The sequence below is a fragment of the Trichechus manatus genome, unplaced genomic scaffold (assembly GCF_000243295.1).
Source record: "Trichechus manatus latirostris isolate Lorelei unplaced genomic scaffold, TriManLat1.0 scaffold00007, whole genome shotgun sequence".
NCBI classification, from domain to species: Eukaryota; Metazoa; Chordata; class Mammalia; order Sirenia; family Trichechidae; genus Trichechus; species Trichechus manatus.
The window spans coordinates 24621455-24637335 of NW_004443943.1; the positions used below are offsets into that span (position 1 = coordinate 24621455).

The 15881-nt window shown below is 48.5% G+C and overlaps 1 protein-coding gene across 1 annotated transcript in view; it reads right to left on the minus strand.

Annotated features, from left to right (window-relative positions):
- Positions 1-1895: 1895 nt before the first annotated feature.
- CRTAC1 (cartilage acidic protein 1) overlaps positions 1896-15881 on the minus strand; it is a 146965-nt gene continuing 132979 nt past the window's right edge. The window contains exons 12-15 of the mRNA XM_004370008.1: positions 6293-6438; positions 5112-5154; positions 2496-2639; positions 1896-2063 (exon numbers count right to left, since the gene is read on the minus strand). Coding sequence (XP_004370065.1) covers positions 1945-2063; positions 2496-2639; positions 5112-5154; positions 6293-6438 — 452 coding nt within the window. The 3' untranslated portion in view covers positions 1896-1944. The remainder of the gene's footprint in view (positions 2064-2495; positions 2640-5111; positions 5155-6292; positions 6439-15881) is intronic.

Sequence of the window (15881 nt, forward strand, 5' to 3'; positions counted from 1 at the left end):
TTCACAGCTGGGGGCATTTTGAATGTCTCTTTGTAACTCGGCCCACCCACCAAGTAGAGTAAATTGACACACATATACCCTGGTATAAGAAACTCAATGTACAGGGATTTATGGTTATCATTTATAAGGCATCCTCTAAAGTTTGCTGTCTCACTAGTTGTCCCAGCCACTGATTTCTTGTGCTGTTGTGTGTGGCCCACCAATGGACACCGTTATCTTATCATTTACTGCTGTGTTGGAACCATTGCCTCTGTGGGTTTTGGGTTTTATTTATCTCACTATCTTAGATCCACTTGTTGACTTCTAAAAAAGTAGCAGCTTCCAGAATGACGAGGGAATAGGGTCTGAATGGTGGCAGAGCTGCCTGTTACCTCGCTGAAAAGAGACAAGACGGTGTGGTGGCAAAGGGTTCCAGCCCCAGCTTGGGGACCAGCTGGCTTTGTGACCTTGGGTAAATCACTTCATCTTTCTTAGCCTCATCCCTGGGGCCCTTTCAGATCTTTAATTCTATGTCGACACACAGGAGTGGACTTCCCAGAGTAGAGTGATTTTTCAGCTAGTCTAGGCTTTTCAGTGAAATTGTAGCTGTTTTTATTTTAGAACTTTTCATTTAAGCTCCTGTTACAAGTGTAAAAACAGCACTTCCTACAAGGAATTCATATTTTGTGATTTATTTGGAGTATTATTATTACATCAGAAAGTGGTAGGTTTTGTTGTTGTTAAACATGTTTTTAAAAGGCTGGCTGCATTCTTAAGCATGATTTTATTATATCTTGGGGCAACTCTTTTCTCCCATGAAGAATAGATCTGTGATTTATAACAAAGGTCTATGGGAACCTTCAATACCAAGGCTGGTCTTGAAAGTATTCTATGGTGGTACATTACTTCCAGAGGGTGCACTAGCTCCAGGCTTCCACGCATATTGCAGGGGAGACCAAGTTGCAAGGTTCTTTCTAGAAATCTCGGTAACATGAGACTAGCCATGTCTATGTCCAGCCACATATTAATGGCCTTAGGAAGGAGAAGACCCTTCCTAGGGTAAGCCAGCCCACCTCTCTTATTATGTAGATTAGGGAAACTGAGGCCCAGAGTGCAGAAGTGACCTCTATCAGGTAAAAGGCCAAGACTATTCCCTCCACATTTGCCCCTTGCTCATCCCACATCCCTTACCGGTCCAAACCCTGGTTCTCCAAATGTGAACATTGCCACACACACCCAAACCACTGCTCAAGCTCAGGGTTGGGTATTTTCCCTGTATCGTGATTTGCTTTCCAAGTGCCACATGGTGGAAGGGCCGCAGCTAATGTGGCATTCCAACCAGCATCTCCTTGCCCCAGACGCATTTTTTTCATTAGCTAGGCACTAATGTCCAGCAGAGAGTTTATTGGCATAATTTCTCCAGGAAAGAGGCTGGAAGACTTAGCAAGTTCAAACTTTAACATTTTTATCATGAGTCCCAAAGGGCCACCCCTTTCCCTTCCCAGCAACACCGCCAACCCACATAGGGCTTTCTCTAGCACAAGGAGTCAGGGCGCACAAAGCAGAAACAGCACAGGCCAAACCAGCAGGCACATGATACATTGTTAAATCAACTGAGCAAGCGCCACCTGGGAGCCATCTTTGTTAAGGGCAAAATAAGATGCTCATGACACTGGAGGATTCAGAAAAGACAGGTCTATCTTGATTCTTCTGAAGGGGTGAAGGAGGCTGGATGGGGTTTAGGGGAGACTTTCCTTTTCTGTTTTCTCAAAAAACATGCAAAGAAAGGTTTCGCAAATAACTAAGTGTCAGTATCTCTCAAACTTCCCCTCTCAAAGATGGCCACCCCTCCTGTTCACTCAGAGGCAGCACACAGCAGAATCTATCAGGCGTGGAGAGAGACAGGCAGCGGGAGATTTAGTTTTCCACAAAGGTCATTAGTTTTTTTTTTTTTATTGATGGGATTTAAAGTGCATATAACCGAAGGCAAAGTCCAAGGCCTAAAGAAAGATATGAGGCCAGAGAGAGAGGTTCAGAGAGTCTAAAGGCAGCAGAAGGATACCCACCTAAAAAGGCCACTTGAGCTGCAAAAAGGATGGGGGAGAGAGATAAAAAATGGGAAAAGGAGAAAGGAGGGGGGATGAGGGTGGAGGAAGGAGTTTGGGAGGAAAAAGACAAATACCAATTTAGAAATTCAGACAACCAGGAGCTAGTTGATATCCCAGGTAGGAAAAGACAGGCTGCCCTTAGGTAGCATTTATTTCAGGAAATGTGAGAGGGGGAGAAATGAGAAGAGGGAGAGCCTCAGGCAGGACTCAGTATACTGGGGGCCCTTGAGGTGGTGGTAGTGTTAGTGGGGCTTCTGACCATGGTCTTCCCTGGAGACCCAGGATGGGCATAAGGAGACTCCAGCCAGCCAGGAAAAGGCCGGGGCTGGGGATCTGGGGCCCACCTGGGACTCACCAATGGAAGGCAACTTCCGTTTGCTACCAGACTGTGGCTGGGGCCCCACTCACCCACACAGGCCGTGCCGTCCTCGTTGGGCTCGTAGCCCTGACTGCACCGCTTGTTGGTTCGGCACCTGTAGCTTCCATAGGTGTTGACACACACGGGCTTGTCCCGAGGGCACACGAACGGGAACTGGATGCATTCATTGGTGTCTGAAAGGCAAGGGAGCCACTCACCGGGGCACCAATCTAGCCTAGGGGGTGGGGCAGTGGGTTCTAGCTCAGGCTCTGCTGACCCCACCCACTCTGTGACCTTGGGCATGTCCCTTCTCTCTGGGCCTCAGTTTCTTCACTTCAATCCCTTTGGTTGGCTCCTCCTATACTTGACCTCTGCATGCTGGGGAGCTCATGCTTGGTATTGGTCTTCTTCTCTGTTTACCACACTTTCTCTAGGTGATTCGCTATACAAAGATGATTCCAAACTTCTTATCTCCAGCCACAGAGACTTGTGTATCCAACAACCTACTTGACAGTACTACTTGGATGTCTAATACGCGTCTCAAACTTAATGTGTCCAAAATGGATCTCCCCACAGCCCTCAACCCTCTTCTACCCCTTGCCCTTGTCTTCCCTAACTCAACAAACACCTTGATCCACTTAGCTGCTCAAACCAGAAATCCAGGTATCCTTGAGTCCTCCCCTTTCCTGAACTCCATACACAATTAAACAACAGGTCCTGTCAATTCTCCCCACAGAACACCTCTCGTCTGTCCACTTCTTCTCACTCTTTGGCCACAACCCTATTCCAAGCCACCACCCTCTCCTGCCTGGATTTCTGCAGTGCAGTGGCGTCACTAGTGGGGTTCACGGGGTATGGACCACACCAGGTGACACCGTCAGAGGGGGTAACACCAAAATGACTGTCTATAAAATTTCTGTGCAGTGCTTCAGCAGAAATTTATTGTTTTTAATGAAAATATCCCTCTAGTTAGTTATAACAACAAAAACATTTTTCATAAGCCCAGCTTACATGTATCAAAATACCTACAAGGCTAAAACTCTATGCTAATTTACCTTTTGAACCTTCTGATGTGCTCCAGTCAGAGCTGTCATTATTACCCATTTACAACGATGCTTTGAATCCAGTGGCTTCATCTGGATGTGTTACAAGCACGCGCTGTTGTTTTTGTTGAGGCTAGTGTTTTTATAGTCCCTGATTTTGTCAAATTTTCTTGTGTTTTAGCTACGATGTGGTAATTAGTATTTGTGAACATATATCAATAACTTTTTTGAGAACGAAGAAGTAATAAAAGGAAAAGGAGAAAAGTAAAAAAAGCTTCTGCTTAGTTAGTTAATAATATAATTCAATGTAGAAAGATTTTACAAAAAATTTTGTTAGTATTCATATAATCTAAGAAATATTACATTTAAGCTATTTACACTGTAGTTATCACATATTATTCTATGATTAAAATTGATAATAAACATTACTAAGGATTCTGTATGGTCTGATATGGAAGGAGGTTCTTGAGGAGGGTGACACCATGAGTTACTGCACTGGGTGACACCGACCCTAGTGAGTGGTGCAGTGACCTCCTGCCTGGTCTCTTGGCTTCCACTCTTCCCTCCAATCCATTCTGCAATTCAGCAGTAAGAGTGAGCTTTTAAAAATGTGAATCACATCATGTCCCTCTCTTGCTTCTAATGGCCTTAAGAACAGAATCCAGACTCCTTACTGGAGCCAGCAAGACCCTCCTGGACTTGGCCCAGCCTCCTTCCACCTCCTCTCCAGGCACATGGCCTCCTTCCTGCTCCTTTAACACACCAAGCCTTTTCCTGCACCTACTCTTCCCTCTGCCAGCAAAGCTCTTCCCTCAGTTCCTGCATGCCTGGGTCCTTCTCCTCCTTCAGATCTCAGCTCCAAGGTCCACTCCTCAGGGGCCTTCTTGACCATCTGTCTAGAGCTGAGGGTCTAAAGGAAGGTAGGCGTCCTTGCCCTGCCCCCTCCCTGCCGGTCGCTGGGATGAAAGCCATTGGGCTGAAGGTCTCCTGGATGCTAAGTCTTTCCAAGGCTGCCCTTTCCCTTCCCAGGCCCTTGGGGACTTTTAGAAGGTCACTGGGCCCTCACAGAGCTGCTATCCTGGTAGTACTGCAGCCGCTCACCCTGCTCCCCACCCCCACCCCAGGCTCCCTCTGTCCACTGCACTAGGCTGCGATCTTCCTTTTGTACTGTGACCATAATCACTCCCTGTTTTACCCAAATGCCCCCTGGTGACATCCAACCTTGCCTGCCATCCCTGTGCTTGCTGCTCCCTCGTTGGCCAAACTGAAGCTGCCAGCTCTCCGTGGGGGCTGCGTGTCCACCCTGCAACTGCAGCTCAAAAGCCAGGTTCCCCTGTGCACACTGCCCCCTTGCCATACTCATTCTCTCTGCATTCATGACAAGGAAGCAGTGCCAAATCCAGGATGGCAGTGAGTCAGCCTGCTGGTTGCTAACATCACTCCCACCTTGGTGAGTCATATGGCAGCTGTCTTGGCATCTGGAGCCTAGGGACAAAACAACACACTTCCCTCCTACCTTTCCACCCCCTTGTCTGCAACCCAGTCTTTGCCAGGGCTCAAGTTGACACTCTTCAGGGAGCTCCTGGCCTCTGCCCCATCCCCTGGTGCCTGCAGGAAACTTACCCATGCAATGGCCATTTTCCTGCTGGGAGAATCCTTGGCCGCACTGCAAGGTGGGCAGAAGCGGAGACACTTGTGAGTTTAGAAGGTCCTCTCCTAGTCATAGCCACAGAGCTGCTGTCACCCTGACCCCAGAATGAGGGGTGCTCTTAGCTTCGGGCCTGGGGGAGCCCTCTCTCTTCCAGGACCTCTTCCCTTGCACTGAGAACAGATGACTGGGGGGAAGGCCAAGAATAGATATGGTTCAAACTCCTGACCACTCCCCTGCACATGGATCCACTTGCCAGAGCTGGGACGCCTAACAGAGCCTATCTCTCCTATAGCCTTGTCCCGGGACTAAGGCTGGGTCTTAGGGCAAAGTGTGATGATGATTAGGAGATGCTTGAGGTGTCTGCTCACTGCTCATACTCCTCTACTCACAGAGTGGGTCCCTGCAAGCCACACTGTGACACAGCTCTCCGGCCACGGCTCCTGGGACAAGGGGTGGACATCCAAGTGGAGGGTTGAGCCAAAGGCTTGGCGGCTGGGATCTGAACTCACTGATGCTGAGACAGAGAGTTGGGAGCCTGGTCTACAGCAAAGGTCCTTGAGCTCCTGAGGTTGAGACTGTTGAGCTGCCTGGTCCCCACTCACCCTCTCCCTTGGGATTAGTGAACTACACTAGCAGCCTGCTTGTAAGTCCCCTCTTTCTGTGTGGGTTCCTGTTATTTCCAACCAAGTCACAGTTAGAAGGACATTCCAGATGTTAGTCCAGAGCCACTCCTCAAAGAGCCCCCAAAGGCCCTGCCATGGGGTCTGAGCCCCATCCTCTGTGGAACAGAAGGGCCTTGCCAGAGACTTGGAAAGAACCAGGAGGGTAGCAAGAGGCTTGGGTCACTTCGTAACTCTGCTCACACTGGGTGTGCAACCTTGGAAGGCCTTGGTGGGTTCCCTCATTGGCCTTGGCTTCCTTCCCTGTGAAATGGGTGCAGAAATAACTTGCCCTGCCTATAACACCTCAGGGTTTCTGTGAGGAGACGAAGAGATGTGGGCTAATAGTGTTGGAGGGATCATTATGAGGCCTGCCCTTTGCTAAGAAGACTTCCATTGTTCTAGAGGCTAACTGTGCAGAGCCCTGAAGTCCAGCTTCAGCCCACAGTGTCCTAGATCATGCTGGCTTTTCTGGATATGAGGCCTTTGCTCACCTCCAGTGGAGCTGGGTCCTGAAATTTGTTCTCGTCCCAGGGGTAGGGGATCTCCAGCACAGAGTTCATTTCCCCACTGGCCACATTCCTGCTCACCATCTTGCCATCTGGCCACGTGACCTCCACGCTGCTCGCTTCATCCTTCCCTGTGGGAGGGAGGAGAAAGGGTGAGAGCATCAGAGGAGAGCAGGGGCCTCTCAGCTAAGGGATCGTCATTCATTTAATAAAAAATATTAACTGAGCACTGTTCTAAGTGCTAGGGAAATGGTGAACAAGACAGACAAGTTCTCTGCCCTTTACAGCAGGAGTGTCCAATAGAACTTCTGCAATGACGAAGACACTCTGTATCTGCACTGTCCAACACAGTAGCCACTAGCCATACGTACCTACTGAGCACTTGAAATGTGACTAGCGTGAGTGAGGAAGTGAATTTTATTCTACACCATTTTTTTAAAAGCGTGGGCAGAGAATTTTCGCATGTTCTTCTCCTCGCCTGCGTTTTAGAGGTATGGTGTGGCCAATTGGGAAATCTGTAACAGTGTTCTGGAATGCATGGTGTGCAGTGGCAATGTTCTCTTCAGAATTTTAAATTTCATTTAATTTTAATTCATTTATACTTAACTAGCCACATGTAACTAGTGGCTACCATTTTGGACAGCACATCTCTAGAACTTACATTGTAGCAGACAGGCCAACCAGCACAGGCTGTGTTTGGGGAAGATGGTCAGGCCTGGTGGTAAGCAGGTTTACTTTGGAGTACTGGGTTCAGATCTTGGCTCTGCCACTTACCTGGTATGTTGGAAATAACATGGTGGGGGTGGTATACCCTGTACTCATTGCCGTTGAGTCAGCGACCCTATAGGACAGAGCAGAACTGCCCCATAGGGTTTCCAAGGAGTGGCTGGTGGATTCCACCTGCCGACCTTTTGGTTAGCAGCCATAGCTCGCTGTAGTTCTTAACCACTGCGCCACGAGGGCTCCGGCGGGGTGGTGGTGGTCATACTGGGGGTAAATTCTAGCCTTGCTGTTGACCTGCTGCGTAATCTTGGGCATGTCGCTTATATTTACTGAGACTCTGCTAGGGGCCAGCCTCTTTTGTCACTGGGAATGTCCCTGTTCTCATGGAGCTTCTACTTTCGTGGGGGGTGGCAGGCAAGCTGATGAACAAATTAGTAATGTCAGATATTGACAAGCTCTGAGAAGAAACCAAAAATAGGGCCATGGAGTAAAGAGGAAGTGGGGATGCTGGGGGCCTTTTTTCGTCCGAGTGGTCAGGAGCAGCCTTTCTGAGGCAGAGGCTTGGAGCTCAGCTCTAAGTAAAAACTTGGCATGATAAAGGACTGGAAGATGGAGGGCATAGGAGAAAGACCATTCTACAATGCTCAGATGTTTACAACAGATACTGGAGCCGTGCAGAGAATGTTTGCAGTGAATCCATTCACATATACTCCTAAAGCACTGCATACGCCATTGACAGAAAGCCGCCTGGAAAGATTTGTCAGGTGTTTAGGCATTGTCAAAGCCTGCCCAACCTCCTGCACCAGGAAACAGGGCCTGTCACCGTGCAAGGTCAGGCTAATGGTGATGGATTGAGGGGGGCTCACCTGCTGGGAGATGCCATTTTCCCGGGCAGTCACCTGGGAAGCAGGTCAGTGCTCTGCCTGGAACTTTGGTCTCAGTGCAGGGAGAAGGGAGGGGTGCAGCCTGCTCTTCATCACGCCCCAGAGGCAACCAGACCGTGGCCTAGTGCTCTGGGGGCACAGTTCCTGCCGACGGTTCACAGATCCATATACTCCAGCTTCATTTGTGGGATAAATAAATGATACATCACCCACATTGAGTACTATTTTTTCGCTAACGTATATAGATAGTATGTAGATAGTGTTAGAAAAAAAATTAATCTTTAAAGTGCTGTTGAATTTATATTAGCTTTTGGGCCCTGGTGGTGCAGTGGTTAAGCGTTCGGCTGCCAACCAAAAGACTGGCAGTTCAAATCCACCAACCGCTCCTTGGAAACCCTATGGGGCAGTTCTACTCTGTCCTATAGCGTTAGTATGAGTTGGAATTGACTCGATGGCAACAGGTTTGTTTTTTGTTTTTTTTGGTCATTATTATCAACCAATGTTTACAATGGTAGCTACTAGCTAGTGAGGAGTGTAGTCTGAAGTCTTTTGATGTATAAAAAGGGATTGCCGTATTTTAGAAAAAAGTTGGTGTTATGGATTGAATTGTATTCTCCCAAAAATAAGTGTTGGAATCCTAACTACTATAGCTGTGTAGAAATAAGGTTTTCTCTGTTACGTTAATGAGGCCCTATCGGTGGAGGGTGTGTCCTAAACCTAATCGCTCTGAGTTATAAGAAGCATAGACACAGACAAGCAAGCACAAAGGAGGGGAAGACAGATGCCACGTGAAGATCGTCTAGGAACGCAGGAACACAGGGCTACCAACAGGGAAGAAATTAATACGGCCGAGACCCTGATTTGGACTTTTAGCTGCCAGAACCATGAGAAAATAAATTTCTGTCCTTTAAAGCCACCCACTTGTGGTATCTGTGTTACAGCAGCGCCAGGAGACTAAGATAGGTGGAAACCACGCCCAGATTTGGAGGAGGATCTGTGTGCAGACTGTTTCTACTTCTCTGTGTAGACAGCTCCACTGTAGGGTGGGGGCTAAGATGGGCCGGTGGGAAGGGAGCCATGGTGCTGGGAAGGACCCTGTTGCTCCCTCTTCCTCCTGAGCCCCAGGATGTCAGTGTGGGCAGAGGAAGTCACACCTTGTGAGTGCACCATCCAGCTCGACACTCCTCTCTGTTTGGTCACCTCCTTTTGCTTTCCTCCCCTGACACCCAGAGAAGCCATGTTTGAACGTTCCAGGCTCGCTGCTGCAGTGCTGTGAGTTAATGAGGGCAGGGACCAGCTGCCACACTCTGGAAGTGTCAAGGAGGAGCAGCCCCTGCCCTGTGGATCTGGGGTGGGGTAGGGGACGGTGTGCAGCAGTAATGGAGAGAGGCTCCGAGGGCGGGTGGAGACACACACGCTCATTCAGTTGCTCTTCCCACGGAGACATCCGCCTCCAGGCCCAGTCTCGCTGCTACTGGGTTGTGCTTTAATAAGTCACATTTCTCCTAAATTCCTATCCACGTCCCTCAATCTACAATAATTCCTTTTGAGGAAGAAGGGTGGAGACGGGGCTGGGGGTGTTAGCTATGGAATTTTTTTTCTTTTGAAGTAGTATCATAAGGGTCAAGAAATTTGGCATTTTAAAAGTATATGTTGCCCAAATTCAGTGGCACATGATAAAAGTAAACAGATCTCACAAAAAAAAAAGGAGACAAAGAAAAGCAAATGTTTCTCACCTAAGCCAACAGAACAGTTACATGAATACATTTTCCATTCTGACTAAAATGCCACAAATAACTCAGAAGAGTAGCCGAATATTCATAGACAATCATAAATTTACATCCTGCACTTGAGGTTCTGTTATTCCAAGTCCTGCTTCCTCCCCTCCTCCAGACCCGGGGAGCTGCCAGGGTTGTTAGCTGAGTACGCCCGGAAAGTATATCTCAAGAGGAGATGGTTTATTCTCTGTCACTGATTTGCTGGCTGACTTCTCTGGGCCTCAGTTTCTTCATCTGTAGAATGGAGGTGTTGGCCTAGAGGTCTAACAGTCCTGGGGAGGACAACCCTTCTTCACCGGAATGTGAGCCCCGCACCAGCTGGCTCATCATCAGCATCCCATCACCAGCATCTCTTAGACATGGAGGCACCTTGCAGTTCTGAAAGGGCTTTCCCTCCTTGGTAATAATCATGACCGTTTAGAGAACACTAACTATGTGCCCCAAACTGTACCTAGTGCTTTAAGGTGTTAGCCCACTGAATCCTCACAACACCTCTACAAGGAAGGCACTATTTTTATAATTTCCATTTTAGAGATGAGAAAGACTTGGAGAGGTGAAATGATGGCCCCCCGTTACCCAGTGAGGTTCTGTCTGATCCCAAAGCTCACATTTACTATACCCCTGTGGTATACCACCCACCCCTACCCCCATGTTCAGCCCCCCACCACAGGCCAAGCATTGGTCTAAGGTCTGGGATTCAGCAGTGAATGGGACATTCCCCTCCAGGCTGGAGTTGCTGAGTCCCATAGAGGCAATGAACCCAACGACTATATTATTGTAAGCTGGAAACATGCGGCAATAGCATTGGAACCACTTGGTGAGAGAGAAGGGTGCTAAAATTACATTTCATTTGGGTGTTGCAGGTGGAATAAGAGTCTGTGAGGCAGAGAAGGGGAGGAAAGAACATTCCAGGTAGGCAGCACAGCATGCTACCAAACCAAACCAGTTTCCACTGAGTAGATTCCAATTCATGGCGACCCCCTCTGTTACAGAGCAGAATTGTGCTCCACAGGGTTTTCAAGGCTGTGATCTTTCAGGAGCAGATCTCCAGGCCTTTCTTCCAAGGTGTCTCTGAGTGGGTTCAAACTGCCAACTTTTCAGTTAATAGTTGAGTGCTTAACCGTTTGTCTCACTCAGGGTCAGAGGTGTGTGAAGTGCACACTGTGTCTGAAGATCAAGGAGAAGCTCAAAGTGGGGGAAGCAGAGTGTGAGAAGGTGTATTAGGTGGGGGGTGGGAGAGGAGACTGGGGAGGTACTCTGCCACCTTCATGTGTGTGGTAGACTATAATCCTTTCAACGACTCTATGAGGTGGGAGTTTTATCCCCATTCTCCAGATGTAGACATTGAGGATTGGTGAGGTGAAGTGACTTGAAAGTGTCTGAGCTAGGACTGGAAGCCAGTCTGCTGTCCTCAAGCCCGGCTCTTCCCACTGTCCCAGGCTGCCTGTAAGATATGCTCCCAGACATTGCACAATGGCAGCCTTTAAACTGGCCCATCTGCCAACTCTGTGGGGGAGGGGGAGGCTCGAAGAGAGGAGCCCCCACTCCCATATTAACCAGCAGAGACATGAGGTCAGGGTAGCAAGTCTGCTCTGGCAGCTTTTAAAGGACAAAGGCCAAGAAGGCACAGAGAATTGCGCTTTTCAGAAGAATTACAAGGAAAACAGATGGTGAGAATACAGTTGGTGGAATATTTTTGCACTTTAATAAAGCAATTTTATGTGGGCCACTGAATTTTCCTTCCCTAAATGAGCACCAGCCGGCTTGGAGGCAGCTCTGAGTCACTGGCAAACAATGAGCTGAAAGGAAGGCGAGGAGGGGGGTGGGGGGGTACTGTCAAGACCTGGGGTCGGCTGGCCGAGCAAGTAGATTATTGGTGCTTGATTTTATTTGCTGGGTTTGGTAGTGAGCTGCTTCAGCCTGCAGTCAGTTAAGACATGGAGAGCCAGGATGAACGGTGGGTGTGCGGGGACTGGGGTGGGTGTAGGGGGGCACCTAGCAAGGGCTATAAGCAGAAATGTTTATATATGAGCCTGGGGGTTGGGCAGCACCCTGGGAGCAAGGAAAGGCCAGGACAAGAGGACACGGGCTGCGGAACCTGGGCCAGGGCGAAGGTGAGATGCTCTGCACAAGACAGTGGGGCGCTCTGGGAAGCTTCCAGAGAACAAGACACCCTCAAGGTCCCTGACTTTTTATTACGTGATTTGATGCAGCCGGGTACTCAGCTACCCTAGGGATGAGAACACTGAATCCTCCGTGGTCGCACTATGCTGACCAAGCAAGGCTTGGCGTGCTTAGATGCACCGCTAGGAGGCGTTCTCGAGCAAGCTCAGGGGTGAGCCAGACGCGGTGTGCGTGTGGGGAAAGGCCGGACTGAGGGGGATGTCTGCGGAGAGGCACACGCGTTCACACTCACACAGGTAGGTGTCCATGTATGGGTGCACGCTCACCACCCCTCGCTGCAAAGTCAGGAGGAGGCAGGGAGTGACTCAAGGAAGGAGGCAGGGAGGAGCCACGCTGCCGCGTAGGGCGCACTGGAGCATTGTAGGGGCGGGAGGTGCCCAGGTCAGCCGCGGCCCCACCTGACTGCTCAGTCATGCTGAACTTCCCGCATGCCTGTCTAGGATTCAAGTTCGGACACCCCACCTCCCCACCCCGACACACAAACTAAACTGCTCAGACTTGGAAACACTCTAACTGCCCATCAATAGAGGACTTGCTAAACAGATGAGCAAATGCGGCCACCCAATGCAATACTGTGCAGCGCTAAAAGAAAATGAGAGAGACCCAGTGGGGATCAGGGTATATTTTTAAGAGAACAAAACAAGTTTCAGAACAACAGGAAGAGTGTAATCAGTTTTGTTAAAAAATATCCCAAATAGTATATCTCTATAAATGTATTCCTGTGTATACTGCATGTAATAAAAGCATATTAAAAAGCATGGAATTGTGAACAGGCCAACCCAGACCACTGTACAGGTAGTCCCCGATTCAAGACATATATGAGCTATGACGAACTGCACGTATGACTGTCTAGTTTTTTTTTGGTACATCTTATCTTCAGTAATATGTACTACATACAATGTTGCAGCAAGTAATTTGCTGATGTTATCATTATCAGATATTCACCTGAAGATGTTCAATGTTATGATTTATAAAGATACCGATAATAAATGGCAATAGTAATGAAAACTAAAAAAAAAGTGAGGTAAATGTGGCATTAACCAACTTGGGATGGCGCCGTAGAAAGGGAGCCCCGGCATACGTCAGGGAGTGCCTGTATTTGAAATTGCAACCTGCCCCTTCCCCTCCACATTTCTAATCCCCTTACCCTGTTTTTTCCATAGCACTTACCACCTTCTAACATTTGATATATTTACCTACTTATTATGTTTTATTATTACGTATTACATGTTTCTCCTCCTCCCCTTAGAATGTAGGATCATCAATGGCAAAGATCTGTGACTAGTTAGTGTTTAGCACGTAGTAGGTGCTCAGTAAGTATATACTGAATAAACGAATCCATGGTGTTGGGGGAGGGAGAAGGGAGAAATATTTACTTCATATTTAATATTCCAAACACAACAGTGAGACTGTGGGTGATGTTTACTTGCTTTTTAATATTTGTTATATTTTCTTATTTTTCTCTAATCAATATGCATGACTCTTACAATCAGAAAAAAATAAGGGCTTCTGAAAACATACAAATGCTGCCCTCCCTCCAGGACACAGCCCCGGCTAGCGGCTTCGGCTAGAGGCTTCAGAGCTTCCCCCACAGCCTCCGCCCCGTCAGTTCTACCTGCCCTTCCAGCCTGGCTCTGGGGGCCCAGATGGTTTGTCCCTGGCCGCTCTTTCAGGCCTGCTTCCACCAGGCCATTTCCATTCCTTGGTCATACTGAATATAGCTCTCCCCAGCCCCTACCCACACTTAAATTCCTATCCTCCTTCCAGGCCTGGTTGTAGTTCCACTTCCTGGGGAAAGCTGCCCTGGAGCAGAACTAACTTCTCCTGCCCTGTCCTCTCATGGCCACTGGGCCAGGATGGCCTCCAAATCTGCCTGTGTCAGAATTACTGTGTGTACCTGTCTCCTTCACTGGACTGTGAGCCTGGAGGGTGGCGGCATTTCTTCTCCATCTCATCTGTATCTCTCCCACATCTCTCTGGCTCTCTTTGTCTCCCTCTGTCTGTCTCCCGGCTGGCTTGCTTTCTCTGATCAGTCTTTCCTTCCATCCCTGCATCTTCCTGTCTTCCCCCTCCACTGCAGGCTCCTCCACCAATCAGGAAGGCCTGTGCCATGCTCCCTCTGTGAGGGGAAACTTCGGGGACTGCGAGGGGCCTTGGAGCTGCAGGGATAGAGCCTGCGGCCCCTCCCTGTGTCCCAGGCATGCTGACCCTGCCACCTGCTGAGCCGCCTAGCCCCTGTGCTGATGCTGACCGGCAGGGCCTGTTCCCAGAAGCATCCTTCAGAGGGCCTTTCTGGGAGTGGATCTTGCAGAGGACCCCTCTGGCACAGTTTGAGCCAGCATTCAGACCAAGAACAAATCTGGTGGTTCTGCAAAACAGTGAGGGACTGGCAGTCACGAGGGGCTCCGAACCAGGGGCAGTGTCTGTAACCTGGAGCATGGGAGGCAGGCAGGCTAGAGGGCACAGAAGCTCTGGAGGCCTTTGTCCCACCAAGCGACCCAATAAGCTGCCTAGCTGAGGAAGCAGATCTGTTCTCCTGCCAGAGGCAGACTCTGGCCAGGGAAGGGACCCAGTAAGGCGCACACCTTAAGATAGCAGAGGCAGCCTGTGGAACGTGGAGGAGGAGAATGCAGCCCCAGCACTGGCCTCGCCATCGGCTTTTCCACCCATAATGCTTCTGAGATCCATCCAAGTTGTGTATATCAATAGTTCATTCCTTTTTATTACTGAGTACTATTCTGTGGTATAGATGCACCACAGTTTAACTGTTCATCTACCGAGGGGCATTTTGGTTGTTTTCAGTTTCTGGCTATTACAAATGAAGCTGAATGGACATATGACAATTGCATACAGGGCTTTTTGTGTGAACATAAGTTTCATTTGTCTGAGATAGATGCCCAAGAAGGAGCCCTGGTGGTGTGATGGTTAAGTGCTCGTCTGTTAACTAAAAGGTTGGTGGTTTGAACCCACCAGCAGCTCAGCGTTCGAAAAGACCTAGTGATTTGTTTCCGAAAAGATTATAGCCTAGAAAACTTCATGGGGCAGTTCTACTCTGTCACATTGGGTTGCTATGAGTTGAAATAGACTTGATGGCACCTAACAACAAGAAGAACAAATGCCCAAGGGTGCAACTGCTTGGTCACATGATAGTTGTATATTTAGTTTTTTTTTTTTAAAGAAACCATCAAAGTGTTTTCCAGAGTGGCTGTATCATTTTACATTCCCACCAGCAAGGTATGAGAAATCCAGTTTCTCCATATCCTGCTGGCATTTGCTATTGTCATGATTTTTTATTTTAGCTCTTCTAACAAGTGTGTGGGTAAAGTGTCTGACTGCTAACTGAAATGTCAGCGGTTCAAAATCACCAGCTCCTCTGCGGGAGAGAGATGTGGCAGTCTGCTTCGGTAAAGATTTACAGCCTTGGAAACCCTATGGGGTCGCTATGAGTTGGAATCGACTTGATGGCGGTGGGTTTGGTTTAATAAGTGTGTAGTGATATCTCACTAATACCACAGATATACTGTATATCTGTTTATGTACTGTATGTATATCCGTGCTTTTATACATATTAAAAAAAAGGAGTAAGATTTTATTTTGTCCCTCACCCAAGAGTCAATTTTTGCCCCCTTGGGGGTGACATCATGTGTTGAGAACACATGGGCTTCCTAAACCTTCTGTCCAAGGAAAAACACCAGGTTTGGTGAGCCGCTTTAATTTAACCACTGAGCCCACTTCCAAGAGGCCACAAAAATGGTTGGTTTGGATAAGTGGGATGCAGGCCAATGTTTGAAGAATAAGGCCTTGGCCTTGGCCAAATGGAGGATTAAATATTCTGACCCCAAGGTGGACTAACATGACTGAGGCAAGGAGAGGGGCATGAAAACATGGCCAGCATTTCCTGTCCCCTTCACCTTGAGCTCGAGCCCCTAGGTGGTACAAATAGCGAATGTGCTCGGCTGCTAACTCAAATGCTGGAGGTTTGAGTCCACCCAGAGGCACCTTGGA